The sequence below is a fragment of the Oncorhynchus keta genome, chromosome 28 (assembly GCF_023373465.1).
Source record: "Oncorhynchus keta strain PuntledgeMale-10-30-2019 chromosome 28, Oket_V2, whole genome shotgun sequence".
Lineage (NCBI taxonomy): Eukaryota > Metazoa > Chordata > Actinopteri > Salmoniformes > Salmonidae > Oncorhynchus > Oncorhynchus keta.
In genome coordinates, this window is record NC_068448.1 from 13372074 (window position 1) to 13394222 (window position 22149).

Consider the following 22149-nt stretch of genomic DNA (forward strand, 5'->3'; position numbering starts at 1 on the left):
TCTGCTGCCCACGGCAGCTGAAACGGAGCAGTACCTAGCCAATTGCTTTGCCCTCGTTTTTGTCAGTCCCTCAATCTGGAGGCCACTCCCTGCAAGCCTGTGTACATGGCCAAGACTGCCAAATATCAGCACTACCAGCTGGCACCTCTACCCGAGGCTGTCCCAGCATGCCACGGGGTGCTGGTACTGAAGCGGCTTCTCAGCCAAGGCCTGTTCGATGTAGCCGTCCAATGAGCAGCCCACTTCCAAAATGAGCACTTCCCACTGGCCTCTCCCCACAACAATATCTGGCACACAGGAAAACACACAATCATAAAACTCAATCCAGCTTCCCCTTACACAAGAATGTTTATGCATGTGTGCTGTTGATGACATTACTTTTCTCACCTTGCTGGCTATCAGGTCAACAAAGTGGTCATGTTTAGCAATGTACTAATCCTTGCATTAACATACACACAGACACACACGTTCGCACTCATAAACACACATACACATGTTCTAACAAATATGTTCACACTACACACAAACACGTACTCCACAGAAGCAAAGGGAAATGGAAAAGCCTAATTTGGACTCTTCTAGGCTTATCGTTCTGTTCATCTTACTGTCATGTTCGTTGCAGGTGACTCGGGTGAGGTTGAGGGGACTCTGGTCGAGGGCAGTCACAGGGTCCAAGGGACAGACAGTGACCTGATGGATGGAGAGACTGAGGGAGACACAGTGGTCATCGCTGGACAGCCGGAGGTGCTCAGCACCACAGCCATGCAGGTAGAGAACGAGCTGGTGGATCTGATAGACGAGCTGCTGGAGAGAGATGCTGGCGCCGTCAACAGCTCCATTATCGGTAAGCAAAGCAGCCTGCTGTCCAGGACTCTGTTCAGAAGGGTGAAACGTTACAAAACCTTAAGGTATACATTTTTGGGGGGTAGAATAGCTGATTGTCTGTCGTGCAGAATTGGGCAAATGTTCTACTCTTTTGCATACATCTCTATTGGAAATACTGTTAACGTTTCACCCCTCTGAATACACCACTGGGCTCATCAGACTGATGGGATGATGTCAATTGAAAGGTGCGTGCACATACAATACAGTCTTGATGGGTTATCTTTTATATTTTGTTATATCGGTTGTTCTGTCACTCAGTGGGGCGTGGTAGCGGTGAGGACGAATCACAAGAGGACGTGTTGATGGATGAGGCGCCATCCAATATCAGTCAGGCTTCTACTCTACAGACCAACAGAGAAGGTCAGTGCTGGCGCTGATGGTTTCTTTTCACGTTGTCCTCTCCATGATTCTGACAGTTATGGTGGATGCATAACCAGGCCAGCACAGTATAACTTGACTCGGATCTGTCATAAACATACATTACAGTACTATTTCATTTGTTATATTCAGTACTATGGGGTTATTAGTGTGAAAAGGGTCGAAGTGTGTTGGGTCTCACTCCATCTGTCCTTTACTGTCTCTCCAACTCTCCTTCACTGTCCTCCATCTCACCCTCCAACTGTCCGTCTTTTCCTAATGTAGACTCTATGAACATCCTGGAGCCTGAGGATGAGGAGCACACGCAGGAGGAAGACTCCAGCGGCAGCAATGATGATGAAGACAGCCAAGATGAAGAGGAGGAAGAAGAGGAAGAGGAGGAGGACCAGGTGAGGAAAAAGGAGTGTTTTTGGTGTTTGTGTAACAAATAACCATACTTGACTAGTAACCTTTGAGACCTGAGGAGTTGCATTGGCTCTGGCTAAATGGGCTAATATAGGGAAGATCTGGTTGTGAACCCGCTCGGTCCCATTTGAACGGTCGCCATTCACTTTTTAGAGTTAGTTTTACACTATGTAATGTAAGAAATATTCCATGTTCTCTTTCTCTCAGGATGATGAAGAAGGTGACGAGGATGATGATGATGAAGGGTCTGAGATGGAGCTGGATGAAGATTTCCCAGACATCAACGCTGCGCCGCACATCCGTTTCGAGAGGTTTGACCGCGACGATGATCTAATCATCGAGTTTGACAACATGTTCTCCACCACCGGTGAGTCATCTTGGTGTTTTATTCGTCTTTGTTTTTAATATATGGATAGATTTATAAGGCAATTTATGTTATTGGCCTGGGCCCATATTTAAAAAGCTTCTTTGTGTAGGAGTGCTAATTTAGGATTAGTACCCCCTGTCAATCATATTCCTTTTAATCTGAAAGGCAGAACTGATCCTAGATCAGCACTCCTACGCAGATGCTTTGAGTACGAGCCCTGATATCACCAAGTAGATGTCTAGTCTCTCTTCGAAATCCTCTTTAACAACTAAGACTACAGCCTTACCAATAGCTGGATTAGCTATAGTAATATGTAGCCTAGATTATGATAACCATGTAACGTTATGTAGAATGGCGGGGTTGTGTCACTACGTGTCCCCCTAATGTCTGCAACTGTTCTCTCTGTTTATCATGTTCCCATCAGCTGACATCCCTCCCTCCCCAGGCAACATCCCCAGCTCTCACCCCCTGATGGTGCGTCACGCCGACCACGGCTCCTTAACGCTGGGCGGAGCTGGCACCAACAACCGTCTAGCGCAAGGCATGGGTCGCAGCCAGAGAACGCTACGCCAGCTCACTGCCAACACGGGCCACACAATACATGTCCACTACCCTGGGAACAGACAGCCCAACCCCCCACTCATCCTGCAGAGGTGAGACTGATGCAACAGTGAATGAATAGATTAATTAATGGGACTTTTCCTTGATTCGGTCAAATACTTCGGCTGCCCTTTTGATTTAGTTTGCCAGGTACAAAGGGATCTTTGGAGTAGTCCTCATGTTCATAGTCCAAGCAAAATCATTCGCACCTCATAAACAAAGTATTGACACTAGTTGCTTTATTGATGTTTGACCCCGGTCCATTTCTAAGGAGGTCGTGTATGTGGGTGGGTTTAAAGAGAATACTAAGATCATATATCCCTCTCCTCTAGACTGCTGGGTCCCAGTGCTGCAGCAGACATCCTGCAGCTGTCTAGCTCTCTGCCACTGCAGTCCCGCGGCCGTGCCCGACTCCTGGTGGGCAACGAGGACGTGCACATCATCGCCCGATCTGACGACGAGCTACTGGACGACTTCTTCCACGAGCAGAGCAGCACCGGAGGACAAGCAGGTAGGACACTCACTCACTGTCCACCAGTCCACGCTGCTCTATGGGGCCACTTTACCAGACCCACGTTAAGCCTAGTCCTGGATGTGGAATGACTTTCATTGGAGAACAAGTCCAGGACAAGGAGGAATCTCTGTGGGGAATGGTGTGACTGGGGCTACTAGTCTGCGCTAGTAGCCCCAGTCAAAGCTTTTGATTTGCATTTCGTTGAATTGCTCGTAATTCTGTTTGTATCCTGTCTTTCCAGGCACTCTGTCCAGTATCCCCACTGCCTTAACCCGATGGACTGATGAGTGTAAAGTGCTGGATGCTGAGAGCATGCACGACTGTGTCGCAGGTATTTCACATCTTCTACTAGTCTGCTTTTGGACTTACAAGTGATTATTATTGTATTCCCTGATTCTCATATTGTTGCTGAGTCATGCAGTCACACACAGCACACTTCACCCCTCTAACCCCACCCCTCTATTTCTCACTCTCCTCTCCAGTGGTGAAGGTTCCTATCCTGCAGCACCTGGAGAATCTGAGAGACGAGGAGCTGGAGGAGAGGAGGGAAAAAAGACGGAGACAGCTGGCTGAGGAAGAGGAGGCCAAGCAGAACGACAGAAGGACAGGAGGAGAGGAGACCAGGGAACAGAGTCTACAGGGCTCAGGACTGGGGACGGTCAACGGTGCTGCTGGAGAGACCACTGCTGGTACTGCCACTCTTTGTTTTCAAATGCCTTTATTTGTAATATTGATTTTTACCGGATTCATCGAAGTTTCAAGCTCTAACTTGTAAATCATTTTGCTCAAGTGAATTATTTTCAGATAATGTTCTGGTCATTTTCAGTGTGCTATTTAGTAGCCTGACCTGACCTAACCCAAACCCTCTGGACCCTTCTGAAGCCATCTGAAGACAGACGGGCGGATGGACAGATTAGCGGGCTGTGGGCTGAGGTAGTAGTTTGTATAGTTTTAGGATCACACCAGATCTGGGAGATGACTATACAGTCTACTGTCTTTCCCACGGCAACGCCATTGCGACCCAACTATCACCACGGAAACAACCGGACTGCCGTTTTATTGATCAATAAAATTTTATTGATTTAGGCAGTTACTCTGCAACTGATGGCTGAAAAACATATTACTGTGAAAGTATTACGTAATATTATATTTCTATGCAGCGATGTTGTAATGTGCATGTGTCCGGTTTCAGTTAGGCTGGAACCTTTCTATGGCTGTGCTGTGGTGAGGTAGTAAGTTGTGTTGTTGTTGGGGATCAGGATAGTGCGCCCCGTACGGGAGATAACTAGACAACTTACTGCCTTCCTCAGTGCTGCCCAACAACATCTCACTGATGTCATTGTTACCTCTCTGACTCGGTGCTCCTCAAACCTCTGCTTGAATACCACAGACCGTTGCCCTGATAAATGCTACAGTACTAGCACACCTGTAGGATCTGCCGTAACTGAAGTAGTGAACCTATTGCTCCCTACTGAGTTAGTTCGACTCATTTCCTGTTCTGTTTGTTCTCCCTTCAGTGACATCAAGTGAACCTATTGCTCAAAATCAGAAATGTTTGTCAGTTGTCCCCTCTGTTCTGTGTGTTTTCTCTGGTTCAGAAGGTGAGCCCCAGGGCAGTGGGGTGTCCTGTCTGGATCCCCCCAGGGTCTCAGAAGGCTTCCTCACCGCGCCCCCTTCAGGAGAGGTCACCCCCACCACCCAAGCCCCCAACGAACAGGCCCTGGTCTCCCTGGAGACCGCCATCAGCCAGCAGGTCCACCAGCCAATCGCAGATCTGCTCCTGGCCGAGTCGCACGCCAATTCGCTGGCCACACTGGCGGGGGCGGGTCTTCCTGACCTGGCGGCTTCATCCGATAGGCTGAACTGTGAAGCTGAGGCATCCCAGATGGAAATGTCCCCGGCGCCCCCTATTGGTGAGAGGGGGAGAGATGGATGGATGGAGGCAGGCTTTGACTAGCTTTGGAACTGTAAAAAGTATTGGCATGTTTGTTTTAGCTCGCCCCCAGCACTGGTTTGCCGAGGTGGCACATTTGAGACCATTCCACTCTTTCACAGAGTGATTTTATGATCAGTGAGGACACACATCTTGTATTTGCTGACCAATCTGTCCGACAACAATGTGTCTTGTAAATATACCCGTCCATGGCTAACTACACATTGCTTCACAGTGAAATGCTAGTGTAAATATCGGAACAAAGCAGGTGTAAATGCAACCACATTGTTTTTCCCAGGATGTTGTCATCAGCCTATAAAGAGAGGTGCTTATTGTATCAACATTTTGCTCCTTTTCCTCGTCCTCTCCTCCCCTGTCTTGCCCGCACCAGCCTCCCTGAGTCCAGACATCGTGGAGACCTCTGAGCCTGCAGCGGTGGGCGTCTCACAATTGGAAGGGTCTCCCATGGATACCAGTAGCCCCGCCTCTGCCACACAGGAAGAGTCCAACCCTGCCCAGGCTGTCCATCTGTCTGGGAGTGGAGACAGCGGGCTGACGGACACGCACACAGACGCAGAGACCGGGTGAGGCTTTTAGAAGACAATACGAACGATACATTCCAAATTTGAATCCTAGCCCTTCTTTAGCTCTAGAAGATTTAGATTTATATCAAACATGATACATTCTACCTCACTTGTCAGAGGCCAACATGGAGCTACGACTGTTCCATATTGCTTATATCAATGTGATCTAATCAGAGGCTCTGGGGGAAAGATGAGCTAAACAGAACTATTTTTCTCATGCCAAGCCATCTGCCTCCTTCACTTCCTCCTCCTCTCTCCCTCCCTCCCTCTGTAGCTCCACCACTGTCTCCCCCCCTGGAGAGACCATGCCCCTGAGTGATTGTGCCAACAGCCAATCCCAGGCCATCCAGGAAGAGCCACTCCCATCCACCAGCAATGAGGATGAGGACCCACTGGCAGGTAAGATGAGTCTCATTGGTTGTTTATCTGTCCCTCTCCCTCAGTGGTGGGCATCCAACACTATTCTAACGCGCCTGATTGTACTGCTCACCTGTTGCACATCAGGTGCCCTGATTGTACTGCTCACCTGTTGCACATCAGGTGCCCTGATTGTACTCCATGGACAGTAGAGCTCTACATTTCTACAGTCGCACCTCTCTCTGTCCAGGCATCAGTTTACCAGAGGGTGTAGACCCGTCCTTCTTGGCTGCTCTTCCAGAGGACATCCGCCGTGAGGTGCTCCAGAACCAGCTGGGTATCCGACCCCCGGCGCGCCCCCCTGTCTCCTCCACCCTCCCCTCCACCACCACACCAGTACTAGGAGGACCCGGTGTCACGGAGGTCAGCCCTGAGTTCCTGGCTGCCCTGCCACCCGCCATACAGGAGGAGGTGAGGAACAAAACTTAGGACTATTAAATAATTGTATTATTTAACCAGCCATGTAGTTGTAGGACTGAACTATGTACAAATTATTTTGAAGATGCTATGAATTCTCAATAAAGCCTGTATATGTTGTTGAACTTATTTTGGTTTAAAGTGGTATAGTTCTAGAAGCCTCCAAGTCTGTCGAACCTGCCTCTTCCTCTTCCCCCTCCCTTATCCCTGTCTCTTTCGCTCCCCCAGGTGCTAGCGCAGCAGAGGGCAGAGCAGCAGCGTAGAGAGCTGTCCCAGCAGCCCACGCAGGGCGACACTCCACTGGACCCTGTCACCTTCATCCAGACCCTCCCCTCGGAGCTGCGTCGCTCCGTCCTGGAAGATATGGAGGACAGTGTGCTAGCAGTGATGCCCCCGGACATCGCCGCCGAGGCAGCCGCGCTGCGCCGCGAGCAGGAGGTGAGTGTAAGATTCGTTTTTCTACACACTATCACCAAGTAATACAACTGTGCCAACCCACGTAGAATATATTGGATAAAAAACAGAATTGATCAAATACTGTTTCGGCTACATCATGTGCTTAGATGTAAAACATGAGAAACCCCTTCTTATTATGCAGTTCATCATCGCATTGAATGTAAGTTTGACATCAACAGGCTCGTCAGAGACAGCTGATGCACGAGAGGCTATTTGGCCATAGTTCAAGCTCAGCCCTGTCGGCCATCTTGAGGTCGCCTGCGTTTACCAGCCGCCTGGGGGGAAACCGAGGAGTACAGTACACCCGCCTAGCCGTGCAGAGAGGAGGGACCTTCCAGATGGGAGGAGGGGCCAACCACAGCAGGTGAGAGGGACAGGATTGTTCGTTTTAAGGAGAAGGCGTGGTCTTAAGGTTCCGTCTAACGTGTCCTCTGTCCTCTCCCAAGGCCGTCTAGTTCCAGTGTGGACTCTCTGCTGCGTCTGCGTGGTCGTCTGCTCCTGGACCACGAGGCCTTGTCCTGTCTCCTGGTCCTCCTCTTCGTAGACGAACCCAAACTCAACACCAGCCGTCTGCACCGCGTGCTCCGCAACCTGTGCTACCACTCCCAGACGCGTGGTTGGGTCATCCGCAGTCTCCTCTCCATCCTGCAGCGTAGCAGCGAGAGTGAGGTGTGTGTCGAGACCACCCGCCTGGAAGATGCCAGAGGCAAGCGGACTGCCGGCGGTCAGGGAGGTTACGGAGGGAGTAAAGGATCTACGACCACAGCTACCTCCTCCCTCTCCTCCTCTTCCTCCTCCTCTCTGGAGTTGATCAACAGGGTGGAGTCTCGTAGCTCCTCCCAGCTCTCTTGGCTGTCCGTTTCCATGGACGCAGCTCTAGGCTGCCGCACAAACATTTTCCAGATCCAACGGGCGTCGGGGAGGAAGCACGCTGATCGGCACTCTGCTGGGGGGACATCAGGAGGGTCCGGGGGGACCCTGGGAGGAGGGGTACAGGGGGTTACAGCTGGGGTGACGTGTGCAGGGGGAGGAGGGTCGACTGTACACATCCACCCCCAAGCCGCCCCGGTGGTCTGTCGACACGTACTGGATACTCTTATCCAACTGGCCAAGGTAGGAGACAGTTTAGTACTGGATGGGTGGGTGAACATGGTACCTCTCAGGGTTAGTGGGTCTGGAATCTGTATCAGTCATTCATTTTAGGGCTCAGACCAGAGCCTTTGTATGTCTTGGTATTTAACTCTATTTTTTTTACTTTGAAAGTGGGTTTCAAAATGTTATGGAAATAGTGAATTGTTAATGTAATGTCTCTGAATTCAGTCCAGGTCATTAACCTCGTGTGTTACTCTCCTATCGCCAGGTGTTCCCCAGTCACTTCACCCAGCAGCGCTGTAAGGACCTGCTCTCCTCCTCCACCTCTGATCTGGATTCCCGTCTGTGTGCTGCTGCCTCCATCGTTACTGCAGGAGGAGGCGCTAGATCTACCCAGACTAACACCTGCTCCACTCCCTCCTCAGCCCAGAACTCCCTGGGCGGGGGTGCCTGTGGAACGGCCAACACCCCCCAGTCCCTGGGCATCTCCACCGACTTCTGGGACCTGCTGGTGAAACTGGACAACATGAATGTGTCAAGGAAAGGCAAGGCCTCCATGAAGACTGTTCCCCTAGGTGCAGGAGGGGAGGCCGAGGGGGCTCAGTACAGTCTGGAGGCCTCTCCGCTGGGCCAGCTGATGAATATGTTGTCCCACCCAGTGATACGACGCTCCTCCCTGCTAACTGAGAAGCTGCTGCGTCTCCTGTCCCTCATCTCCATCGCCTTGCCTGATAATAAGGCTACTGAAGTCCCAGCTGGACACCCGACGCCGCAGTCTACCACTGCCGGAGCTGGCAATCCCACCAGTGCAGCAGCAACAGCCTCAGCCTCTGCTCAGGGGACCACTGTAGGGGTGGTAGTTCCAGCCCAGGGTTCATCTTCCACAGCTATAGTGTCCATACCCACCTCTACTGGAGCCAGCGCAACCGGTGAGAACGCACCGCAGCTTCACTTTAGAGGCAATACACTGACATCAGTTTATCGGAGTGGGATAAGATGAGATTAACTTTGTCACCAAGGGGAGTTTGGGCTTGTCTACCCATCACACAATACTAATTGTCAATGTTTATCTTTGTGAAGGCAACAAGGTAACGCACCATAATAGAAGACTATAATGATGTGTGATTGTGATGTGATTGTGTTTTTTCTCAACAGGGAAGCATCGAGCAACAGTGCTCTGTATTGAAAGTGACACCAAGCTTGCCTCCACTGGACTCACTGAGAAACAACTGCAGCTCTCTGTCGAGGTACAGGACAGAAACCGCTCTAAAACAACATTGGGTCCCTAACTGGGAAGGCTCATAGCTCTCTACATAGCTAGGTGTATCTGTTGGTGTCGTAGAAACTGTTCAAACGTAGTGTAACACATCCAGCCGCTTCCAGCCACAGGCTACAAAGCAATGTCTAGTGATGTCCCTACAGTAGTACTTCCTTCCTGTTGGTCTGTCTTCTTCCATTTGGTTCATAATGAACACCACCTGGCTTTAGTAACACGAGTGGGACTCTCCTGCGAGGCTAATGTAAGTGCCTCCCACCTTTTCTTACGCCAGGCTCTGATGAAGGCGTCCTACGCTGAAATGTACTCCCGTTTCTAGGTCCTGAAAGTAAATTCAGATCAACGCCGAGTGCTGCTCTTTCTTGGTCTTTTGTCTCTTGGGGTTTCATCCGTTGAAGTGTCCTGCAGTAAGGAATGTTTTTTTGACTAGAGTAACACTCTACCCCGCCCCTCCCCAGGTGCTGACCAGTCACTCGTGTTCAGAGGAGGGTCTGGAGGATGCAGCTAACATCCTGCTCCAGCTGTCCAGAGGAGACGGAACCACCAGAGACACCGTACTGCGTCTGTTGCTGAGTGGAGCTAGACACCTGGGATACACACTTTGCAAACAGATTGGTTAGTAGGCTACATCATACACGAAATCATTCGTTTCAGCTTTGTATTCAAACTACGTACACTTCCAATGGTTACATTTGTTTCATTTTCACTAATATTTCACTTATGAACCAATGTAATGGTCAAGGTTTAAAAATGACTTGACCGATAGAACAGTGTATCTACTGATGGTGTTAAATGAGGTTTTCTGGGCATAACGAAAGGTGCCCACAGGGGTCAATTCTGGGTTCTGAAATGTTTACATGAAATAATATTGACTTCTGCAAAACAAATGTAACCTGCGCTTATATGCTGCTGATACTGTTGTGTATGCTATTAAACCCATGGTTGACCAGGTTCTATCTAAACTACAATTTGCCTTCATTATATTACAGAAACACTTTATTGACCTGAAATTAGTTTTAAATGCAGGTCAAACTAAGTATATGTTGTTCTCTGATTTAATAGGTCATGCCTGTTGCTATATAGTAGAAAGCAGATTATTCAGTCGACGGTCCTAGATTATGGCGACATCTATATGAACTTCATTAAAGCTGTTAAATGCAGTTCATTGTAGTCCACCGTGCTTTATTACGGGTGATGGGTTTAGTATTCATCACTGCATGTTCTACCAGAATGTTGGTTGGCTGCCTTTTGATATCATGTAGGTTGATACATTGCTATGTTTTCATTTATAAAGCCCTTTTTACTGAACTCCCACTGTACCTAACATATTTATTAGACTTTAGACATGAGTTACCACCCCAGGTCTCAGGGCAATTCAAAAAGCGGATTGAGAACCTTTATTATTGATCAATGTCTTTGTTATTTATGACTCTGTTCCTGCTTACATTTTGATGTGTGTTTTCAGTAATTTTTGTCATTCAGGGCTCATCTGTGAGAGACCTTGGTAGTCTCAGAATGACTCTCTGAATAAAATAAAGGTTACGTAAATAATGTGAAAATGTAACCAATTTACTATACTGTCTCCTCCCCCTCTCCTCTTCCAGGCACGTTATTGGCCGAGCTGCGGGAGTACAACCTAGAGCAGCAGAGGAGAGCCCGGGCTGACGCCCAGTCACCTGACGCCCCTGCCGAGGACACCTCCATCTCCGCCAGGCTGAAGGCCGGCAAGCTCTCTAGCAGGTGAAGAGAGCGAGAGTCTTTAAACATATGGGGGTTAGGGGTCAGAGTTCGGGTCCAGCTCTCTAACAGGTGAATTGATTAGGTCTGGGGATAGATGAGGGGGGTTAGGGTTCAAGCTCTAGGAGGTGAAGAGGGAGGGTCTGGGGAGGCCGTAGTACCAGATGCGATTTTTTTTTCTGGATCCAGATTAAGACCACACCTAAACTAAAAATCACTTTCAGTTTTAGTCCATGGGTAGGCTTCTCTATTGCTTTTTAGTCAGCTTAATCTGTGTCTGGGAAACAGGGCCTCAGTGTCTAACTCAAGTGGTCTACATACTAGGACAGGGAAGACTGTGTGGAAGAACTGCTTCTATTAGATGTATTATCTTGAGACTAAATGGCCAGTATGAAGGACCGTGTCCTGTTGAGGCAGCTATGTGTTTAGACTGACATTTAGCTCTCTTAACATTTCTGGTGCAGGCTTTCCACTAGCAACCCACCTCGACAACATCCGGTGAAATTGCAGAGCTCCAATTTCAAAATACAAACTCGATATTAAACATTCATGATAATACAACTGTCATACATGATTCTTTAGCTTAGAATCTTGGCAATCTAACCGCATCGTCAGATTTCAAAAAGGCTTTACGGCGAAAGTACAGCATTCTATTATCTGAGGTCAGCGCCCCGCAACAGCATATTATCCAAACAAGCACAGGGGTCACAAAATCCCAAATAGCAACAAAATAAGTCACTTACCTTTGAAGATCTTCCTATGATCGCAATCACAAATAAAATGTATTTATACAGCCCTTCTTACATCAGCTGATATCTCAAAGTGCTGTACAGAAACCCAGCCTAAAACCCCAAACAGCAAGAAATGCAGGTGTAGAAGCATGGTGGCTAAGAAAAACTCTCTAGAAAGGCAAAAACCTAGGAAGAAACAGGCTATGATAGGTGGCCAGTCCTCTTCTGGCTGTGCCGGGTGGAGATCATAACAGAACATGGCCAAGATGTTCAAATGCTCATATATGACCAGCATGGTCAAATGATAATACTCACAGTAGTTGTTGAGGGTGCAACAAGTCAGCACCTCAGGAGTAAATGTCAGTTGGCTTTTCTTAGCCAATCATTAAGAGTATCTCAATCGCTCCTGCTGTCTCTAGAGTTAAAAACAGCAGGTCTGGTGAACAGGTCAGGGTTCCATAGCCGCAGGCAGAACAGTTGAAACTGGAGCAGCAGCGCGGCCACGTGGACTGGGGACCGCAAGGAGTCATCATGCCAGGTAGTCCTGAGGCATGGTCCTAGGGCTCAGGTCCTCTGAGAGACAGAGAGCGAGAGAGAGAAAGAGAATTAGAGAGCGTACTTAAATTCACACAGGACACCGGATAAGACAGGAGAAATACTCCAGATAAAACAGACTGACCCGAGCCCCATGACACAAACTACTGCAGCATAAATACTGGAGGCTGAGACCGGAGGGGTCAGGAGACACTGGCCCTATCCTATGATACCCCCGGACAGGGCCAAACAGGCAGGATATAACCCCACCCACGTTGCTAAAGCACAGCCCCCACACCACTAGAGGGATATCTTCAACCACCAACTTACCATCCTGAGACAAGCCCGAGTATAGCCCACAAAGATCTCTGCTACGGCACAACCCAAGGGGGGGCGCCAACCCAGACAGGAAGATCACATCAGTGACTCATCCCACTCAAGTGACGCAACTCTCCTAGGGACGGCATGGAAGAGCACCAGTAAGCCAGTGACTCAGCCCCTGTAATAGGGTTAGAGGCAGAGAATCCCAGTGGAGAGAGGGGAACCTTCCAGGCAGAGACAGCAAGGGCAGTTCGTTGCTCCAGAGACTTTCCGTTCACCTTCACACTCCTGGGCCAGACTACACTCAATCATATGATCCGCTGAAGAAATGAGTCTCCAGTAAAGACTTAAAGGTTGAGACCGAGTCTGTGTCTCTCACATGGGTAGGCAGACCATTCCTTAAAAATGGAGCTCTATAGGAGAAAGCCCCGCCTCCAGCTGTTTGTTTAGAAATTCTAGGGACAATTAGGAGGCCTGCGTCTTGTGACCGTAGCGTACGTGTAGGTATATACGACAGGACCAAATCGGAAAGATAATTAGGAGCAAGCCCATGTAATGCTTTGTAGGTTAGCAGTAAAACCTTGAAATCAGCCCTTGCCTTAACAGGAAGCCAGTGTAGGGAGGCTAGCACTGGAGTAATATGATGAATTTTTTTGGTTCTAGTCAGGATTCTAGCAGCTGTATTTAGCACTAACTGAAGTTTATTTAGTGCTTCATCTGGGTAGCTGGAAAGTAGAGCATTACAGTAGTCTAACCTAGAAGTAACAAAAGCATGGATACATTTTTCTGCATCAGTGTTGGACAGAAGGTTTCTGACTTTTACAGTGTTACATAGATGGAAAAAGCTGTCCTTGAAACAGTCTTGATATGTTCGTCATAAGAGAGATCAGGGTCCAGAGTAACGACGAGGTCCTTCATAGTTTAATTTGAGATGACTGTACAACCATCAAGATTGTCAGATTCAACAGAAGATCTATTTGTTTCTTGGGACCTAGAATAAGCATCTCTGTTTTGTCCGAGTTTAAAAGTAGAACGTTTTCAGCCATCCACTTCCTTATGTCTGAAACACAGGCTTCTAGCGAGGGCAATTTTGGGGCTTCACCATGTTTCATTGAAATGTACAGCTGTGTGTCATCCGCATAGCAGTGAAAGTTAACATTATGTTTTCGAATGACATCCCCAAGAGGTAAAATATATAGTGAAAACAATAGTGGTCCTAAAACGGAACCTTGAGGAACACCGAAATGTACAGTTGATTTGTCAGAGGACAAACCATTCACAGAGACAAACTGATATCTTTCTGACTGATAAGATCTAAACCAGGCCAGAACTTGTCCGTGTAGACCAATTTGGGTTTTCAATCTCTCCAAAAGAATGTGGTGATCAACGGTATCAAAAGCAGCACTAAGGTCTAGGAGCACGAGGACAGATGCAGAGCCTCGGTCTGACGCCATTAAAAGGTCATTTACCACCTTCACAAGTGCAGTCTCAGTGCTATGATGGGGTCTAAAACCAGACTGAAGCATTTCGTATACGTTGTTTGTCTTCAGGAAGGCAGTGAGTTGCTGCGCAACAGCTTTTTCAAAACATTTAGAGAGGAATGGAAGATTCGATATAGGCCGATAGTTTTTCATATTTTCTGGGTCATCGTTTGGCTTTTTCAAGAGGCTTTATTACTGCCACTTTGAGTTTGGTACACATCTGGTGAATAGAGAACCGTTTATTATGTTCAACATAGGAGGGCCAAGCACAGGAAGCAGCTCTTTCAGTAGTTTAGTTGGAATAGGGTCCAGTATGCAGCTTGAAGGTTTAGAGGCCATGATTATTTTCATCATTGTGTCAAGAAATATAGTACTAAAACACTTGTGTCTCCCTTGATCCTACGTCCTGGCAGAGTTGTGCAGACTCAGCTTTGGAGGATTACGCACATTTAAAGAGCAGTCCGTAATTTGCTTTTTAGTTAGCTTTGTGACAGTTTCAAAAATACATTTTGGATTGTTCTTTATTTTCTTCAATTAAGTTGGAAAAATAGGATGATCGAGCAGCAGTGAGGGCTCTTCAACACTGCTTGGTACTGTCTTTCCAAGCTAGTCGGAAGACTTCCAGTTTGGTGTGGCGCCATTTCCGTTCCAATTTTCTGGGAGCTAGTTTCTTATGACAAATGTTTTTAGTTTTTTTTTTTTATTATCAGTTGGTTAACGGATTTCTGTCCTCTGACGTCCTTGGGTAGGCAGAGGGAGTCTGGAAGGGCATCAAGGAATCTTTGGGTTGTCTCAGAATTTGTAGCATGACTTTTGATGCTCCTTGGTTAGGGTCTGAGCAGATTATTTGTTGCGATTGCAAACGTAATAAAATGGTGGTCCGATAGTTCAGGATTATGAGGAAAAACATTAAGATCCACAACATTTATTCCATGGGACAAAACTATTTCCAGAGTATGACAGTGAGTAGTTCCAGAGACATTTTGGACAAAACCCGCTGAGTCGATGATGGCGCCGAAAGCCTTTTGGAGTGGGTCTGTGGACTTTTCCATGTGAATATTAAAATACAAACATTTGAATATGGTCTGCTATGACTACAAGGTCCGATAGGAATTCAGGGAGCTCAGTGAGGAACACTGTATACGGCCCAGGAGGCCTGTAAACAGTAGCTATACAAAGTGATTGAGTAGGCTGCATAGATTTCATGACTAGGTCAAAGGTCAAAAGAGACGTCATTTTTTAAATATTTTTTTTTATTGGCTACCATAAATATTAGCAACACCTCCGCCTTTGCGGGGATGCACGGGGGGATATGGTCACTAGTGTAACCAGGAGGCCTCATTTAACACAGTAAATTCATCTGGCTTAAGCCATGTTTCAGTCAGGCCAATCACATCAAGATTATGATCAGTGATTAGTTCATTGACTGTAACTGCCTTTGAAGTGAGGGATCTAACATTAAGTAGCCCTATTTTGAGATGGGGTATCACGATCTCTTTCAATAATAGTATGAATGGAGGAGGTATTTATTCTAGTGAGATTGCTGAGGTGAACACTGCCATGTTTAGTTTTGCCCAACCTAGGTAGAGGCACAGACAGTCTCAATGGGGATAGCTGAGCTGACTGTGCTAGTGGCTGGATAACGGCCTGCACCGTATTTCAGTGTGGAGCTAGAGGAGTTGTAGCCCTGTCTATGTTGGTAGATAAGATGAGAGCACCCCTCCAGCTAGGATGGAGTCCGTCACTCCTCAGCAGGCCAGGCTTGGTCCTGTTTGTGGTTGAGTCCCAGAAAGAAGGCAAATTATCAACAAATTCTATCTTTTGGGAGGGGCAGAAAACAGTTCAACCAGCAATTGAGTTGTGAGACTGCTGTCGAGCTCATCACCCCCCCTAACTGGGAGGGATCCAGAGACAATTACTCGATGCCAACACATCTTTCTAGCTGATTTCCATTCTGAAGCGATGTTGCGCTTGGTGACCTCTGACTGTTCCATCCTAACATCGTTGTTGCCGACGTGGATAACAATATCTCTATACTCTCTACACTCGCCTGTTTTAGCTTTAGCCAGCACCATCTTCAGGTTAGCCTTAACGTCAATAGCCCTGCCCCCTGGCGAACAGTGCATGATGATTTGTTTTAAGTCTAATACTGCAGGTGATGGAGTCGCCAATGACTAGGGTTTTCAATTTGTCAGAGCTAATGGTGGGAAGGTTCGGCATCTCACACCCCGTACCGGGAGGAGTTGAGACCAGAGAAGGCTAGGCCTCAGACTCCGACTCGCTGTTTAATGGGGAAAACCGGCTGAATGAGCAACACCAGTTGAGTATTCCTACAGCATTTCCCTCCAGAAGCCATGAGAAAGTTGTCCGGCTGTGGGGACAGTGCGAGGGGATTTATACTAACGTTACTATCTGTACTTACTGGTGGCACAAACGCTGTTTCATCCTTTCCTACACTGAAATTACCCTTGCCTAACGATTGCGTCTGAAGCTGGGCTGGCAGCACAGCTGCCCTCGCCGTAAGGCGATCGTTCTCCTGTATATTATGAGTACAGCTACTGTGGCAGGGTAGCCTAGTGGTTAGAGCGTTGGACTAGTAATCGGAAGGTTGCAAGTTCAAACCCCCCGAGCTGACATGGTACAAATCTGTCGTTCTGCCCCTGAACAGGCAGTTAACCCACTGTTCCTAGGCCGTCATTGAAAATAAGAATTTGTTCTTAACTGACTTGCCTAGTTAAAAATTAAGGTAAAATAAAAAATTAGAAGGCATTGTGTTAATGTTACTACTTAGCTTCGGCTGTTGGAAGTCCTGACGAACCATGTCCAGATAAAGCTTCCGGAGTGAAAAACTTGAATGAAAGAAAGTTGAGTGAGGGAAAAATATAAACGGTAATTAAAAAGTAAAAACTGTAAAGTTGTCAGGTAGCAAAGTAAGGTTGGCAACAAAATGCACAGCAACACGTAAACAAGTCTGCAAGTTGTGACCGAAAAAATGACGATGGTCGTTTCGTTCGATAAACTCCTTCTTTATATCCCAAATAGTCCGTTTAGTAGGCGTCATTGATTTCAGTAATCCACCCGTTCAGAATGCAGACATAGGAGTTCCAAAAGTTACCAGTAAAGTTTGTCCAAACAATGTTTCTAATTCATTATTAGGTACTCTAATATCAAAACTAAAGATAATATTTCATACAGAGGGAACTATTTTCAGTTGGAAAGGAAAAGAACGCAGCGCGCTCCCTCGGTCACCCGCGCAATGAGACTAGCTTTGCCATAGAGCTCCCTTTTTCTAAAAACAAGCCTGAAACCATGTATAAAGACTGTTGACATCTCGTGGAAGCCATAGGAACTGCAATTTGGGAGGCGGACGTCTTTGTTTTCAATAGCTTAACCTTTGAATTGGCTGGCAGGTCAACAGAAAAAAACATTTTGCCTGCCAAATCAGTTCTGTTATACTCACATACATAATTTTAACAGTTTTAGAAGCTTTAGTGTTTTCTATCCAATAGTTCCATGCATATGCATATGCATGTCCTAGCTTTTGGGCCTGAGTAGCGGGTAGTTTACTTTGGGCACCTCAGTCATCAAAACATCCTAATACTGCCCCCTATCCCTGTACACGCCCATCTGATGATAGTGTCATAGTAATGAATAGTCATCGGTGGTTCTCTCCTAGTGCCAACTTGACCTATTCAGATTTGGCTAAATATGACACTTTACATAGATGATTCTGGGAGATTAGAGAGACCCACAGTTTAAGGCTTGAAATGGAAAACATTTGTATTTTTATTAATTATGTTTATAGTCAACCATCTGTCAGTGTCTGATCATTTAGGCCACAGCTTTTTCCTTGGTGTGTCTGTATGCGTTTGTCTATACTGCTCTACTGCCACTCCGTTTCTGTATAATGACAGTACTTTGCCTTGTCGCCCGTCCTCGCGTGCTGACGGGGGCGCAGGTTCGACGGCTCTGAGAGCGTGGTGATTGTGGCTGCCCAGAAGCGTACGCTGGGCGGACGGGAGCTGCAGCTGCCCTGCATGTCTTCCCTGACCTCAAAGACATCCACCCAGAAGTTCTTCCTGCGGGTCCTGCAGGTCATCATCCAGCTCCGTGAGGACACGCGCCGCGCCAACAAGAAGGCCAAGCAGACCGGGCGACTTGGTGAGACGTGTGCACTACTAACACATTACACAGAGAGGGCAAAATCAGTCATAGTAATGGCTTCAGCCTGTTCTTTTAAAGAGACGAACCGGAACAAAACTGTTTTTATGAGCTGGTTAATATGACCAGGAAGACTAGAGCGGTTGAGAGCCTTCTCTGGCAGGGATGGGATTTCTCTAATTATCAGGAATGACAGCGTTTCTATTTTAGACTTTCTATGTTGTCTGGATCACATCTCTGCTCTGGGTCTTCTGTAACTGGTCTCTCCTGTGTGTCCAGGCTCTACCAGTCTGGGTCTTCTGTAACTGGTCTCTCCTGTGTGTCCAGGCTCTACCAGTCTGGGTCTTCTGTAACTGGTCTCTCCTGTGTGTCCAGGCTCTACCAGTCTGGGTCTTCTGTAACTGGTCTCTCCTGTGTGTCCAGGCTCTACCAGTCTGGGCTCCGCCAGCAGCATCCAGGCGGCAGTCCGTCAGCTAGAAGCCGAGGCTGATGCCATCATTCAGATGGTGAGAGAGGGGCAGCGGGCACGCCGTCTGCAGCAGGCCCCCCCGCCCTCCGCCTCTGTCGCTGCCGTCACCACCTCCGGATCCTCTGTGGCCACCCCTCATGCCCCCGCAGCTGCCCCCGGCACGGCGAGCGCTGCCACGGTTAGCATGATGGGCCGCATCGCACTGACAGAATACTGCTACTATTGAGCAAACATGACTAAACGCAAACGTGCATATTGATCCATACGCTCACATATTATTGCTGTTGACTACATGACTCATACCGACCACATGCTCATTCTGAAGACCTGGCTTCAAATAGGCCATTTTGTTGCACTTCTGGATCTTATTGGTGCCATTGTATCAGGCAAGCTCAATCAAGTGTACCTGAAGTATTTGAAAGAAATGAAGACTATTTTAACCAAGGTCTGATGACATGCATATTTGACCATACACTCACACACTGCTATCGTTGACATGTCTATGCATATTGAACTTACTCTACGGGCATGTGAACTGACAGTACTATTGACGACGTCGTTGCATTTACAATCAGCCTACAGTACAGCCTAACATCCATGATGCATGACAGTAGCTGAAAACAGACCGAGACGATCCACTGCATTCTGACCACCTGTTTTAAATACTATTAAAAATCATTGTATATACTATATCTAAACTTGGCTGAGCTTTCCTGGCTTATCGGACCAATAGAATAGTCCTAAAATCTTGAGCGCCCCCCCAAAAAAGAAAATCTGGAATTCCAGGCAGACAGGCTAGAGCAGACCCTCAAAGTATTTTGACGATTTCAAATAGTATTTGAACCCAGGTCTAGAATGGATGTGCTGGCTGCTCTCTACTGTATGATGTGAATTGATGATGTGTGTTTTGGCTGGCTGTCATGGCTTCATGCTTTTGCCCCCTCCCTCCCAGTCCCTCTGTGTCTGTCTGTAGCCTTATGAGAATGTCATGGTGCATCAGCATGCTCCACTGGTTTTCTGGTTTACTGGAAAACTGTCAGCCTTGTGTTGAATTAATCACATTTTTCTTTCTTTGTTTCGTTCTTTCTCTCGCCCACCCTCTCTATTTCCCCCTTTCTCTCGCCCACCCTCTATTTCCCTCTTTCTTTCTCCCTCTTGTTTGCTCTGATTCTCACTCTTTCTCCTCTCTTTTTGCCCTCCCTCCATTCCTCTCTCCAGTCAGAGGTGGGGTCAGTGTCTGAGCCCCAGGCAGTCCAGAGGGATGATTCTCCCATGGATGTAGACCAGCCCTCTCCCCTGGAGCAGGACCCTGCACCCCTGGGTTAGACAGGCCTCCACCACAATAACCACTACAGTCCTCAGCTACCACAACACAGGTTCCAGCTCATCTTTATTGCAGTCACTCTGTGCAGATCAGATTTCACAACACCTAAAAAGGTGTTTCAGGAACCACGTTCGTATGAAATAGCCAAGTTCTGAGAGCAGTGTGACTGCAAAGAAAGACAACCTTGAACATGACCAGAGCCACTCAAACCACAGCAGAAGTACCGCGTGTTAGGGAGCACTTGTCTTGGCATAGTGATTCTAACATTATTGTGTTTGGTATTTCCTGCTCTTGTGCAGATGAAGAAGGCAACAGCCAATCAGAGACAGAGGAGCGTCTCCCGGACCTTCCCCTGCTGAGCGAGCAGCTGCTATTGGACGAGTTGTGGGACATGCTCGGGGAGTGCCTGAAGGAACTGGAGGAGTCACATGATCAACACGCTGTTCTGGGTACGTTAGGTTTACAATATTGAATCTCACATGGGTAAAACTAGGGCCCTGAGATTTTCCTGAGGGTGACATCTGTATACTAAGTGTTTACACTATGTATCTGTCGTAGAACCTCCATTGGAAAACTAATGTCCTGAATGTGTCAAAAGTAGTGGTCATTGATTTTGCAGTCATGCAGTGAAACATGGTCAACCCTCAGGAAATACGGAACAGGAAACGTTTGGAAATGGAATGTTTTGTTCCACCTTGGATAAAAGCCTTTTTTCACAGGAGTGATGACGTAGTCTGTTCACATCTCGCCTCTCCCTCAGTCCTTCAGCCGGCGGTAGAGGCCTTCTTCCTGGTCCATGCCACAGAGCGGGAGAGCAAGCCCCCTGTCAGAGACACCAGGGAGAGCCAACTGTCCCACATCAAAGACGAGCCTCCCCCACTGTCCCCCGCGCCCCTCACCCCCGCCACCCCCTCCTCTCTGGACCCCTTCTTCTCTAGAGAACCGTCCTCCATGCACATCTCCTCCAACCTGCCTCCCGACACACAGAAGTTCCTCCGCTTCGCTGGTGAGTTCTGGCACTAGGGAGGAGGGTATAGCAGGGTATGCAGTATTTTCCTTGCGTCCTCTCTCTTTGCCAGTCACTTAAAACATCACAGGAAGTGAGGAGTCGAGAAATAATACAGAGATTCAGCCTGGATCATTTTGGAAAGCCCACGTGTGTTAGTTGCACTGTAGGTCTTTGTCTCTCTTCCATTCTCTCCTTTTCTCTCCCTCCCTACCCCCTACAGAGACTCACCGTACAGTGCTTAACCAGATTCTGCGCCAGTCCACCACCCACCTGGCCGACGGACCCTTCGCTGTGCTGGTTGACTACATCCGCATCCTCGATTTTGACGTCAAGAGGAAGTAAGGAAGGATTTTCTTATGGTGCATCATCTTGGTTGTGTTCATTCGTCACCTAATGGAGGAAAAATTATTAAAACAGAGACACCCTGGACTTGTCCAAAAGAAACTAATTTAGTTTTCAGTTTAAAACATGTTTTTGCTTGCTCGCCCTAATAAACAACCCTGATCTCTCTCCAGGTAAAACACTGGTCCTTTGAATGGAAGTGTGCCTCATTCATGATAATATTTGAGCTTTTTAAAATATTATTGACCCCCTCCCTCTCCCCAGGTATTTCCGTCAGGAGCTGGAGCGTCTGGACGAGGGTCTGAGGAAGGAGGATATGGCTGTCCACGTCAGGAGAGATCACGTGTTTGAAGACTCCTACAGAGAGCTGCACCGCAAGAGTCCCGAGGACATGAAGAACAGGCTGTAAGAGACTCTGATTTCTCTCTCTGTCTCTTAGGGTTTCTGTCTCTTAGGGTTTCTGTCTCTTAGGGTTTCTGTCTCTTAGGGTTTCTGTCTCTTAGGGTTTCTGTCTCTTAGGGTTTCTGTCTCTTAGGGTTTCTGTCGCTTAGGGTTTCTGTCTCTCGGGGTCTCTCTGTCTGTCGGGGTCTCTCTGTCTGTCGGGGTCTCTGTCTCAGGGTTTCTCTCTCAGGGATTCGCTGTCTGTCAGGGTCTCTGTCTCTATTTATCTGGATTGCTTCTGTCTTTTTGTATGCATTTATGTCCCTGTGTTGTGA

The 22149-nt window shown here is 47.7% G+C and overlaps 1 protein-coding gene across 33 annotated transcripts in view; it reads left to right on the top strand.

Annotated features, from left to right (window-relative positions):
• The window catches only part of LOC118360667 (E3 ubiquitin-protein ligase HUWE1-like), an 89308-nt gene that overhangs the window by 54831 nt on the left and 12328 nt on the right, over positions 1-22149 (top strand). For 27 of the 33 annotated variants that reach the window (XM_052484890.1, XM_052484914.1, XM_052484907.1 and 24 more), the window contains 26 exons: positions 623-844; positions 1144-1245; positions 1528-1652; positions 1876-2035; positions 2460-2688; positions 2968-3146; positions 3391-3480; positions 3632-3838; positions 4748-5062; positions 5474-5666; positions 5941-6065; positions 6274-6494; positions 6729-6944; positions 7136-7320; positions 7403-8069; positions 8317-8977; positions 9204-9295; positions 9783-9939; positions 10929-11063; positions 18074-18289; positions 18713-18936; positions 19977-20079; positions 20382-20531; positions 20843-21088; positions 21312-21429; positions 21698-21838. In XM_052484890.1, the coding sequence (XP_052340850.1) occupies positions 623-844; positions 1144-1245; positions 1528-1652; positions 1876-2035; positions 2460-2688; positions 2968-3146; positions 3391-3480; positions 3632-3838; positions 4748-5062; positions 5474-5666; positions 5941-6065; positions 6274-6494; positions 6729-6944; positions 7136-7320; positions 7403-8069; positions 8317-8977; positions 9204-9295; positions 9783-9939; positions 10929-11063; positions 18074-18289; positions 18713-18936; positions 19977-20079; positions 20382-20531; positions 20843-21088; positions 21312-21429; positions 21698-21838 (5479 nt within the window). Of the gene's footprint in view, positions 1-622; positions 845-1143; positions 1246-1527; positions 1653-1875; positions 2036-2459; positions 2689-2967; positions 3147-3390; positions 3481-3631; positions 3839-4747; positions 5063-5473; positions 5667-5940; positions 6066-6273; positions 6495-6728; positions 6945-7135; positions 7321-7402; positions 8070-8316; positions 8978-9203; positions 9296-9782; positions 9940-10928; positions 11065-18073; positions 18290-18712; positions 18937-19976; positions 20080-20381; positions 20532-20842; positions 21089-21311; positions 21430-21697; positions 21839-22149 lie in introns of all 33 variants that reach the window. The other 6 variants (XM_052484897.1, XM_052484911.1, XM_052484893.1 and 3 more) reach the window with 6 other exon arrangements.